The following is an 11,241-nucleotide window of genomic DNA, read 5'->3' on the forward strand; positions in this document are numbered from 1 at the left end:
ATTTCTCTATGTAGCCCTAGCCGTCCTGGGACTTGTTGTGTAGCCCAGCCTGGCCTTAAACTCATAGAGATCCGCCTGCCTCTGCCTCCCGAGTGCTGGGATTAAAGGTGTGCGGCGGCGCCGGCTTCGGTACAGGTTTGCTCCTGCACGGGGATTGCGAAGGGTCCAGGAGCCGAGGCGGGGAGGTAGGCGGGGCTTCGGGAGAGTAGGCTGGGACTGAGAGGAGAGAAGTGGAGCTTCGAGGAGGTCTAGGAGGAACTGGGAGGCGGGGTGTGGCTTCGAAGGAGTGTTGCTTGGCTGTGGGAGGGGCGAGGTGGCGATGGAAGGGGAGGTGTGGGCGGGACTGGGTGGGTCTCCGGGGGAGGGGCGGGGTCTGGGCTGGGCTACCGGGGGAGGAGAGGTTGTACACCTGTGCACTGAAGGCCGCCAAGTGTGTGCGCGTACCTTGGCGGCGGGAGGTGGGGTTCTCCGCGCAGTGCGGGCCAGGATTTCCAAAAGGGGCTAGACAGCCGTTGGAGTTCTTTGCGCCCACTATTTGCGAAATAGGTATCGGAAAACGCTTGACAGCGCCTCAAGGACAGGTTTTGCGGCTGTCCGCGGTCGCCCCTCAGTGTGCGCCCTCCGCCCGCGGAAGATCGTCCGTGGGGGCGGCCGCCGCGAGCATGCGCATGGGCACTGCGGCGGGCGGGTGCAGAGTCCTGGTGCGGGGACGCGGGGCGGCGCGAAGCGGTGCTCTCTGCCGCCCCGCGCCCCCATGTACGCCTTTTACTCTCTGCTCATTTACATCTTCTACAGTCTTTTTCGCAGGGATGGCGGGGCTGCGGCGGCCGCGGACCCCGGCGACTCCACCCAGGTGAGCGGAGTGGGCCTGCATCGCGGTTGGTTACCACCATCACCCTGAAATCTGGTCGTGGCCGGCGTGCCGCTTATGTCCTCCTTAGGCATTAGGGAAATAAGGCTGTTCCGAGACCAGTTTTGTCTCTGTCTAGGTGTTGGGGTCATAGACCTCAGCCCAAACCCCCTGGCCCGTATCAGAAGGGACCCCACATGCTGCCAGCATCCTCACAGGTTTCTCATACTCTCTCTCTTCCCAGAGAAGTGGTGGCAAACCTAGGGGTCGACGTCACCCGGATCAGTTCACATCAGAGCTGTGGACCGAGTTGAACAGCCTGGCCGGTAGGTTCATGCCGAGGAGCTGCTGGGGAAGGGTCTTGACGGAGCCCTGCAATTGGAGTGCTGTGATCTCACTGGGAGGGAGAAAGGCCTAACCTCCAACTAGCCTCTTCCTTCACTCCTTGGCCTTGAAGGCTGCTCAGAATCTGAGGATGGTCAGAAAGGAGCCAAGGGTGGAGCACCTGAGGTGTCTCTGGAAGAGGCACTCATGCGCCTTGCTGAGTTCCTCTCCCTCCAGTTGGGGGCGGAAGAGAGCTGTGGGACTCCTTCTGACCCAGGCAAGGTGAGAACATGATCTCCAGCAATTATTCCTACTCCTTTCCCCAGCCTCTGGATCCATACATCCCCAACTCCTCTGCCCTGGTTGTTTCCTTCCCAGCCTGGTGAGGTCCCCCCCCTGTTGACAGTAACAAGTCAGCTCTTGGCCCTTCTGGCATGGACACGGAGCCCGAGGGGGAGGCAGGTCCTGCTTCAGGGGACACAGCCAGCCTGCCCAGTGCAGCCCTCCAATCTAGATGGTTTGTAAAGGGTACCACTGTTTGTGGAGGTAGTAGGGTCTATCAGAATGGGCTCTGCTCTCTCTAGGTAGACATTTCTTTACTTGTAACTGGGCTCACCGCTCTTTAGGGTCTCTGTCACAAGAAGAAAGTTCCTCTCAACCCACTCCGATCCTGGATGAGGTACCAGGGGATGAGACCCAGGAACATCAGCCTCCCCAGTTGGAGGAAGAACAGAGAGCTTGGCAGCGGTTGGAACAGCTTATTCTGGGACAGGTAAGCGAATCAGAAGCAGCAGGGATGGGGCTGGCACGAGACCCAAACAGGAATGCCATCCTGTCCCTGATTTCTCCACAGCTGGAAGAGCTGAGACAGCAGCTGGAGCAGCAGGAAGAAGAGCTGAGCAGACTGCGCCTGGGAGTGGTGAGGCCATTGGGGTGAATACAGGGAGCAGACTGGAAAGTCAAGGGAACTTCAGGGGAATCCTGACAGCATCCCTCTCTGTCAGGGGGTGACAGATTCAGAGAAAAGAGTTCAGCATCTCACGCTGGAGAATGAAGTCTTGAAACAGAGCTTGAGCCTTGCTCAAGACCTCCTGCTGCGCTGGGGCCCTGGCCCCCTTGCCAGAGCTCAACAGGTACTCTGCTATTTCGCTGCTGTGTTTTCTGCAGTCAGGCTCCTGTATCTTGGTATTCAGCAACAGTGCTCAAGCCACCTTAGGACTTTGTGTTTGCTTTAGTAGGGGACCATCTCCAACTATGGAGAAACTCTGGGACAGCCTTTGTAGGGTAGCCCCATCAGTGAGGCTGATGCTCATAGAAGACCCCTCACCCCATTTTTGGTCTCTTTGAGTGACCTTAGGAGAACAGAGAGATGGGAACAGAGAGCCTGCATGGAGTTGGGTACCATGGGTTTAGGCATTCTTGCCATTCTTGATTTGGCCTTCCCATCTGTGAAATGGGACTACAAGATACCCTTTCCTGAGTTTCCATTTGGCTTTATGGCCCATCTGGCTCCTGCTCTCCTATAGGAGGAGGCAGGGGCTCTGTTGGAGCTACAGGACCAGCTTCAAGAGGCCCAAGACACCACAGAAGCCCTCCGAGCCCAGGTGGGCTAGGGGACCTAGGGATAAGGAGGGCTGTGATGCTGGGAGGTGAAGTCTGGGGCAGGGCCTGGTGCCTGTTTCCTCAGTGACAGAAGTGGGGTTGGGAGGGACAGCTGGGGGTGCAGGAGATGCAGCTGCAGGGCCTTCGAGGGGCCCTCCAGCAGCTCCAGCAGGAGACAGAACAGAACTGCAGACAGGAGCTGCAGCAAGTTCATGGACAGCTGGCAGGTAAGGGCTAGGAGAAAGTAGTTTCTGGGAAAGCTCTGGAATCTGTTCTTCTCCTCTCAATGGCCTTCCTTCTCTAGGACTTCGGGCTCGGATGGCCAGCCTTCGTCAGGGCTGTGGAGACCTCCGAGGACTGGTCAGCACCTTTACCCAGAGTTGTCAGGGCTCTCTGAGTGAGGCCCAGGGCCAGGTCAGGACCTCTCCCTTCTTAGTACCTTCTCTATGAGCAGCCTGTCTGTTCGCTGTTCTTCCTAGGGGAGCCTCTTATTGTTTCTCCCATTCTGTCCCTCAGGAGCTGCCTATACTAGTGAGTCAGTTGTAGGCATTTGGATTAGAATAATTTCTGAGTGACTCAAAAGTGTCCTCGTTTCTTTTATTTCCTTTTTGGGGAGGGGTGGTGGGGGTAGTGGTTTCAAGACAGGATTTCTCTTTGTAGCCCTGACTATCCTGGAACTCACTCTGTAGACCAGGCTGGCCTTGAACTCAGAGATCCACCTGCCTCTGCCTCCCAAGTGTTGGGATAAGTGGTATGTGCCACCACTGCCTGGCTGTGTCCTCATTTCTGTGCTGTGAAAACTGGCAGTTGCTGAGAAGCCCATAAGGACAGATGATAGAATGAATATTTTTGCCTATGCTTCCTAGATTCTATTGCACTCACTGAATGATGCCCTCAGGGGTCCATACCCACTGAAAGTTGTATGCCACATTGGTCTCAGCACCCGACTTCACTTGGAGTTGCCTGGGCACTTGTCTTTGTTTTCCTCACAGGTATCCTGGGCCCTTGGGGCTTTGTCAGCTGGAGGGGCTAGGACTCAGCTCTCAGAGGGGCAGCAGGGACCCCCAACTGGATGCGCAGGACGGCTTTTGGAACTCAAGGGTAAGACTGGCTTTGGGAGTGGAGCAGTGGTGACTACAGGATGGAAGAAGAGCTCTCGATGTTTCAGGGCTAAGGAGACAATCTGCTGATGTGGTCCCCAATTCAGGCAATATCCGTGTGCTGTGTCGGGTGAGACCAGCTGAAGGGATACCTTCCAGCCTTGTGAGCATGGAGCCTGGACAAGGGGGGACCATCACCACCTGCTACCGAGGGCGCCAGCATCGCTTTCGCCTGGACTGGGTCTTTCCTCCAGATGCCAGCCAGGAGGAGGTGACAGCGAACTTTGCATCTGTCCTGACCCTTCCTCAGAGTCCCCTGAGTCCAGAAGAGGCCCATTTCCTCTTCCATGACTGAGTACCTAGAAGGTGGGAGGCTGGGCTCCATCAGGGAAGGGATGAAAGTCCATGGAGGCAGGGTTGGCTGTCCAATTGAATGCCAAGGAAAATGAACCCATCCAAGGTGAGTTACTGTTTGTATAAACCTGGCTGCAGAGCATAGATGGGTGCTACAATGGTGAAGACAGGGCTATGATCCTATGGGCGATGGCAGGGAGCCTTTTCCACCCAGGTTCCACTGACACAGCCTTCTTATGATCCAGGCTCTGCCTATCAGTGAAGGCAGAACCTCTACTTGCTTTGTGATCCTAAGGCAGGTTAGGTGAGCCCATAGCTGATAAGTGAGCAGGGCAGCTGCCAGCCTCAGGACTTCCCCACTGCCTACTCTGATCTATACTACTCTTCCCTCTTTTCTGGCTAGACACCAGTGGGAAAGCAGTCTACCTCAACTCGTTTCACGTATGTCTCCATTTGCACATAAACTGTGCTGCTGGAGTTTCTGTGACTGAGGTGGAGGCTCAGAGCTGAGGAGGGAATAGGTAAGGGACATAGCTGGCAAAGAATACCCAGGCTACCTGCTGGTCTCAGAAACAGTATAATGTAGTGGCTAGCAGGAATAGACCCACCTGACTGATCTCTGTCTTATACATGACTCTGGCCTCATTTCCCACCCCAAACTGCAGCCATGCACAGCTCCCTATACTTTTCTACTATACTTTGGGCAGCCTGGACCCAGTCCTCAATCTAACAAACTGGACCAAAGGTATCTCCCATGAAATTCCTCACCATTGTACCCAGTCCTGAACTTTTCATCCTAACTCTGGTAATTCCAGACTTTGTTTATATGATAATCTATCAAGACATCAATCTGAAATGACAGCCACTCAATTTCTAGGGACCTTCTGATGTGAAAGTTGGCCATATAGTATCCACATTTCATCTAACATTATGAATGTTTTAGACCTATGTGTCTCTCAGCTGTTTCTCAGAGCTAGAGTTCCAGTCTTGTCTGGTAGCTAACCCCTATATTCACAGGACCCTCTTGGATTTTTTTGTTTTGTTTTGGTTTTTTTGAGATAGGGTTTCTCTATGTTGCCCTAGCTGTCCTGTAGATCAGACTGGGCTTTGTTGTTGTAGTTGTTTTGGTTTTTTCGAGACAGGGTTTCTCTGTGTAGCTTTGGAGCCTGTCCTGGCACTCACTCTGTAGACCAGGGTGGCCTCAAACTCACAGAGATCTGCCTGCTTCTGCTTCCTGAGTGCTGGGATTAAAGGCATGCATCACCACCTCTGGGCTCCTGCCTCTGCTTCTTGAGGGTTGGGACTAAAGGCATGAGCCACCATTCCATGTTTATGTTTATTCTTTTCTTGTCAGGTATTACTCAGGTTCTCCAGCACACATTCCCATTAGTTGCCATAGAGAGGAATGACCCAGAAAAGCATAGAAAGGATGGTTAGTGTCTGGCTTCTAGTCACCTCAGGTTTTAACCTGGAAGTCCAGCCCTGACATCTAAGCTCTGGACCACTGCCCCCAGGACCTCTTCCAGGTCTCGAATAGGGAAACAGAAAGGGGCTGAGGACACTTCTTCCATCATTTTTTGTCCCCAGGTCTTCAGGCAGCTAGAGCCAGCTGTGTTGTCTTGCCTCCAGGGGTACAGTGTCTGCATCTTCACTTATGGTCAGACTGGGACTGGGAAAACCTACAGTATGGAGGTGGGTTGGAGTTCACATTTGGGGGTGGGAGGTGGGGAGCCTCAGGGGTTTGTATGAGTGTCCGATGTGGCACTGCACACTGTCCTCAGGGCCCACCTGAGGACCCTGGCATAGCTCCTAGGGCACTGCAGTTGCTGTTCCGGGAGATGGGGACTGGAGGGCACCACCATGTAACCCTCAGCATGGTGGAGATCTACAACGAGGCAGTCAGGTCAGGGATGCATTGGCGGCTTTCTCCTTGCCCCAGGGTTCTACAGCCACCTTTAGAACCCATAGACCAAACCCACCCTTTCTTACCAGGGACCTGCTAGCTACAGGACCTCCAGAACGTCTGGTTGTGAGGCAGGGACCTGCAGGGCAGGGGGGAATTCAAGTGACTGGCCTCACACACTGGGATGTGCCTAACCTAGAAACTCTGCACCAGGTAAGGCCTTCAGGCCTCCATCTGCTCCCACCTGGGGGCGAGGTATGTGTGTGTGTGTGTGTGTGTGTGTGTGTGTGTGTGTGTGTGTGTATGTATGTATGTAGAGAGAGAGAGAGAGTGTGTGTGTGTGTGTGTGTGTGTGTGTATGTATGTTTGTAGAGAGAGTGTGTGTACACATACACACACACACGTACGTATATATCTAGATGCTGAGTCTGGGGAGGAGCAACCGAGCTACAGCAGCCACTGTCATGAACCAGCACAGCTCACGCTCCCACGCCCTAGTCACGCTGACTTTGCGCGCTGCATCTCCATCTTGTGCCCAGGGTATCACAGGTACCACCGACTGTGCTTAAGTCCTGCTGGGTTTCCAGCTCACTAGAGGTCTCCCTCCACATCAGTTTCATTTGCATCTGCAGGCACACTGCACCTGGTGGACCTGGCAGGATCCGAGCGCGTGTGGAAAGCAGGGGTGGCCAGCACCCTACAAAGAGATCCCAACGGCGCCCGGCGTCTGCGGGAGGCCCAGTCAATCAACCGCTCTTTGCTGGCGCTAGGAGGGGTGATGGCCGCGCTCCGAGCTCGGCGGCCGCACGTACCTTTCCGAGACTCACAGCTTACACGCCTGTTACAGCCGGCACTTGGCGCCGGCACCACTGCAGTGCTGCTGCTGCAGGTGGGTCCCTGGGCTGGTGCAAGCCGGAAGTACTGCTCACCGGGACTATGTATGAGTGCCTCTCTCTTGTAGATCTCCACAAGGACTGAAGATCTTGGGGAGACCATCTGCTCGCTCAAGTTCGCCCAGCGAGTGGGTCAAGTCGAACTGGGGCCAGCCCGGAGACGTAGGGCCCCACGCTCTGGAACCCCTTCTTCTCTCAGTACCGACACCCCACTCACTGGGACTTCCTGCACCCCTACACCATCTCCTGGCAGCCCTCCAAGTCCCGGCCCCAACAGCTGTTCTGGTTTGACTCTCGAGCCTCCAGGGGACCTGCCTCCTTAGGTCTGGGTCAAAGCCCTTGGAACTAGGCTTGAGAATATACCTCTGCTGGCAGAGGCAGCAGTGAAGTTCCTATACCCCATTTCCCAGGTCAACTTTTTTTTTTTTTTTTAACTCAGGCCCTAGCTGCCCCCAGAGTCCCACAATTTCCCCTTTGCCTTCTTGATCTGGCCAGGGAATGTTGTGCTTGGGAGAAATGATTGCCTCCACCCTTCCACCCCCAACTGGGCCACAGGCCCTTAGCTCTCACCTTATCACCATTTGCCCTTATCGCAGCACACAGCAGGGGGTCTAGAGCTGCAGGAACCAGACCCCAGACCAAGTGGTTTCCCAAGTCACCACCCTGCCCCCAATATCAGACTTGGAATTAAAGTTGTAAATTCCTTTACTGTTAATCTCTCCCCCTCCTTCCATCACTCCCAAATCATGTAGGGTCCAGTCTTTCATTTCCTAACCCTTTTCCCCAAAGGTGCTACCTCCTACCCAGGCAGCTGAGGGGCGGGGGCAAGACTTCAGATTGGACCCACTTTTGGCTCTCCCTCCCCCAGCCTGGAGCCAGGAAGGCGTGGTGACAGAGGGATGGATAGATGGATGGCATGGAGGCTTGAGAAGGTGGGATCAAGAAAAAGAAGTCCTAATCTAAGCTGAGCATGTTTGTCCAGACCTGCTGTATCTAGCAGAGGCAAAACCCTTTTTGGAGTAACCCAATTAAAGTTGTGGGTTTTCAGCAAGGCTGTGCCTGGTGTTTTAAAGCTGTTGCTGTGGACATGCTCCTAGCTCTGGTTCTCCATCAAAATGGTATCCAGGCATGGAAGGGAAAAGCAGCCCCTGCCTGCCTTGAACTATTACAGGCTGTACCACGAGAGCAGCCAGCCTGGGGCAGGAGCCGCCAGATCCCAAGGGTGGCTGACCCACACATCATAGATGCTCTTGTTGGGTGGTACTCCCTGGAAGAGGGAATCTAGATCACAGAGCAGGTCCTGGGATCCTTGGGATTCAGTACCTACACTCCAGTAGGCTGGGCTGGTTGAAGGTGGGCACTGGGGACACGAGGTGGGAGGTAGTGTGGTCAGGGGCATTACTACGTTGGGAGTATAGATAGGCAGGTAGGAGGTGGGTAGCTGACCCCACAAGGAAGCTCTGCACCCGTCGTTGGTCATTCCCATGGGATCTGGGGAACCCTGAAGTAAGTGAACAGGCCAGGTGCCTTGCTCTGGGGGAAGGGGAGAAGGCCTGATGACTTCCCCTTGGGAAGTCTCCCCCTCTATTCTTGAGGGCCCAGGAAGGGAGCAGAGGGGCCACAGAGGCTTCTCAGAGGAGTTAGGGGGTACAGTGCACACCCCTTCTTCCCCCTTGGACCAGGTGCCTGCCTGAGCTGAGCTGCTCTGCCCAGCAAGCGCAGGTTGCTGGGGCCGTGTTGGTCCTTTCCCAGGGTCCTCTAGCAGGGACTTGATGCTGAAACCCTCCCTGGATGGTGGTGAGGGAATGAGCGGCCGGTAAGGCCGGCCATGAAGCACATAGGGGCTCAGGTCCTTGACGAAAGTTCTGGGTGTGCCCCGGGTCTGCCATCGCCGGCACAGGGCAGTGTTCTGAAGGCGCAGCGCCTCTGCTGGGATCAGGCTCACATCCACCGCCCAGAAGTTGCCCTTGGCCTGGGGCTTTGTAGGGTCCCTGGGCACCTAGAGAGTGATTGGTTTGGGTGTGGCTATCCCACCCAGAAGTTCAGGGTTTCCCTGCCCATACCGCCCCCAGAGTTTGACCATAGACCACCCTACCTTACGGAAGCACCGGTTAGAGGAAAGGTTGTGGCGGATGGAGTCCTTCCAGCCTTCGTAGTCGTCCCTGAAGAAGGGGAACACTGCCTGAACCTGACGGATGATCTGAAACCAGGCAAAGTGTTTGGCAAGGTGAGACAGGGGTAGGAGCATTGCCCTCACAGCCGGCACCAGGGCACCCTTCTCAGGGAGACAGATCTCTGTGCTTGAGAGCAGAGTCGATGGGGCTTGTGGAAAAAGAGTCTTGAAAAGAGTTCCTGAGCTTCAGGACTGGTCTCACTGGCAAGGATAAGTGGACTAGGCAGAGGCAGAGCGAGCCTGGGCCTACAGTAAGTGGGGAGCAGGCCTGGGACAGCTATGACCCACAAACATGAGGGACCCTCTCACCTGAGCCAGCTTCAGCCTGCGTAAGGGTGCGGCCTGAATTACCAAGGCGATCATGGCCAAGTAGGTGTAGGGGGGCTTGTCATGCCGCAGGTATCTCTTCTTCCTCCTCTTGGGGGGAGACTCTGCCTTTGGAGACCTCAGATGAGAGTTGTTGCAAGGCCCCATGCAAGGGAGGCAGCCCTGGGCTGGGGTCTGTCCTAACAAGGGACCCAAGGCAGATGGACTGGAAGTCGAGGTTGGGTCCCAGCCAGAGGCCATGCTGGGACTGGCAGGCCAGTCCCTTTCTTTATCATTCTGATGGAAGGGGGAGGGGTGAGAGGAGGAGGTTGTGGGGGAGGGGAACATGTGAGGACCGCCACAATTAGCAGGGTTCAGTTAATCTTGGAGGGAAGGGCAGGAAAGTTCCAGTAGGGACTTTTGGTGATATCTTGAAGTCAGTCTCTACTTCCAGGTTGCCTTTGGGTACCTGGGCATCCCCTATAACCTGGAAGGAAAAGCCCTTGAAAAAGTCTACCCCAGGATACCTTATCTGCCTGGGTCAGGTCCCTAGATCCCATTTAACAGATGGGAAGTGTCTTCCCCAGCCAAATTACCCTGAGAGGGATGGGAAATTTCCAGGAGTTCAAGATGAAGTAGTCAAGAAGAAGTCATGCCCTAGGTAGGGGGTCTGCAACCCAGGTCTAGACTGGGGAGGTGGGGGCAGATGGGTGGATGGGCTGAGGGATGACTTCTCAGACCAAAAAGGCATACAGCCTGTCCCCCAAAACAAGGGGAGGGCAGAGATTTAAGTGACTTTTTCCAGGAGTACGTTACAGTAGCCCATGTGGGCCCTTACCTCTTCCTTGGCCATCTAACTGCTGGCTCTACCCTTGGGCTCAGTCACCATCTATGTACTAATTGTTAACCAAGTTCTCCTGGATACTACACTGGGCAGGTTTGCAATGAGGGTCAGAATCATGGCACTGACAGCAGAGGTTGGTACCAGAGTCAATGGTCCCAGATCTGTCTACATCAACACTGAACACTTTGGGAATTCACCTTTTCCTGCGCAGCCCCTCCCCATTATACCATCAAAGGACTGACCGAGACCCTTGCTGGTACCAAGGAAGGCACAGTCATGAGTGCAGGAGGGAGCAGGGTGGGGGTGGGGGTCGGGCACACATGGAGGGTAAATACAGTGGGACTTCACTTCTCCTAATTGTCCTACCCATGCCTGGGTTGTGGTCTTATACCAGACTCTTCTTTCAGTCCTCGTCTGCCTTCCCCTGGAATCCTATCACCTCCTGCCCCTCTGCTTTCCGTTCTCAGGACTCTAGCTGAGGGTTCCTATGTCCCACCAGACAGATACCGCTGGCCTCCGCCCTACTCAGCCCTGCTTCCAGGCTAAAGCCTGGCTCCTTGGTCTGACATTCAAGGGTCCTCATCCTGGCTGCTTCTCCCCGACCACAGTGTCCTAGGGCCCAACCATCATCCAAACTGCTGTCCATCCTCTGGGACACGCTGCTCCCTCCTTTGACCAACAATGAAGGGAAGACTCCAACCCTTCTTTCAAAGACCAGGACAGAGATGACCCTTCCGGGAACACCTGAACACTTGCCCTTCCCATCCCACCCGAGACGTCAGGATGTTTGTGCCACAGAACAGAGGACGGAAAATCCTCGCACAGACTCAACCCATCTACCGGGGCTGGCCCGGCTTCTGGATGGCGCTCTTTAGGCTCCGCCCTTGTAGAA

At 55.1% G+C, this 11,241-nt stretch overlaps 2 protein-coding genes across 5 annotated transcripts; one reads left to right on the forward strand and one right to left on the reverse strand.

The window, feature by feature from the left end:
* The first annotated feature begins 2 nt into the window (after positions 1–2).
* On the forward strand, positions 3–8,078 carry Kifc2 (kinesin family member C2). Of its 4 annotated transcripts, none has more exons than XM_035440709.1 (19): positions 3–135; positions 796–853; positions 1,095–1,176; positions 1,308–1,456; positions 1,553–1,691; positions 1,801–1,946; positions 2,028–2,093; positions 2,179–2,307; positions 2,701–2,778; positions 2,889–3,003; positions 3,081–3,190; positions 3,769–3,877; positions 3,984–4,147; positions 5,818–5,922; positions 6,012–6,133; positions 6,223–6,346; positions 6,553–6,682; positions 6,766–7,022; positions 7,095–8,078. In XM_035440709.1, the coding sequence occupies exons 4-19, from the start codon at positions 1,382–1,384 to the stop codon at positions 7,347–7,349; spliced, it is 2,124 nt and encodes a 707-aa protein (XP_035296600.1). In that variant the 5' UTR covers positions 3–135; positions 796–853; positions 1,095–1,176; positions 1,308–1,381; the 3' UTR covers positions 7,350–8,078. The 4 variants fall into 4 exon arrangements, with proteins under 4 accessions (XP_035296600.1, XP_027259997.1, XP_027259998.1 ...); XM_027404196.2 differs by having other exon boundaries at positions 58–185; XM_027404197.2 differs by lacking the exon at positions 3–135 and adding an exon at positions 392–546.
* Foxh1 (forkhead box H1) lies at positions 8,065–11,204 on the reverse strand. The gene is made up of 3 exons (XM_027404268.2): positions 9,509–11,204; positions 9,122–9,226; positions 8,065–9,025 (listed from the first exon to the last, which is right to left on the reverse strand). Exons 1-3 carry the CDS (start codon positions 9,851–9,853, stop codon positions 8,192–8,194), a joined length of 1,284 nt encoding a protein of 427 aa, XP_027260069.1. The 5' UTR covers positions 9,854–11,204; the 3' UTR covers positions 8,065–8,191.
* Positions 11,205–11,241: the final 37 nt, after the last annotated feature.

The sequence above is a fragment of the Cricetulus griseus genome, chromosome 2 (assembly GCF_003668045.3).
Source record: "Cricetulus griseus strain 17A/GY chromosome 2, alternate assembly CriGri-PICRH-1.0, whole genome shotgun sequence".
Taxonomy (NCBI): domain Eukaryota; kingdom Metazoa; phylum Chordata; class Mammalia; order Rodentia; family Cricetidae; genus Cricetulus; species Cricetulus griseus.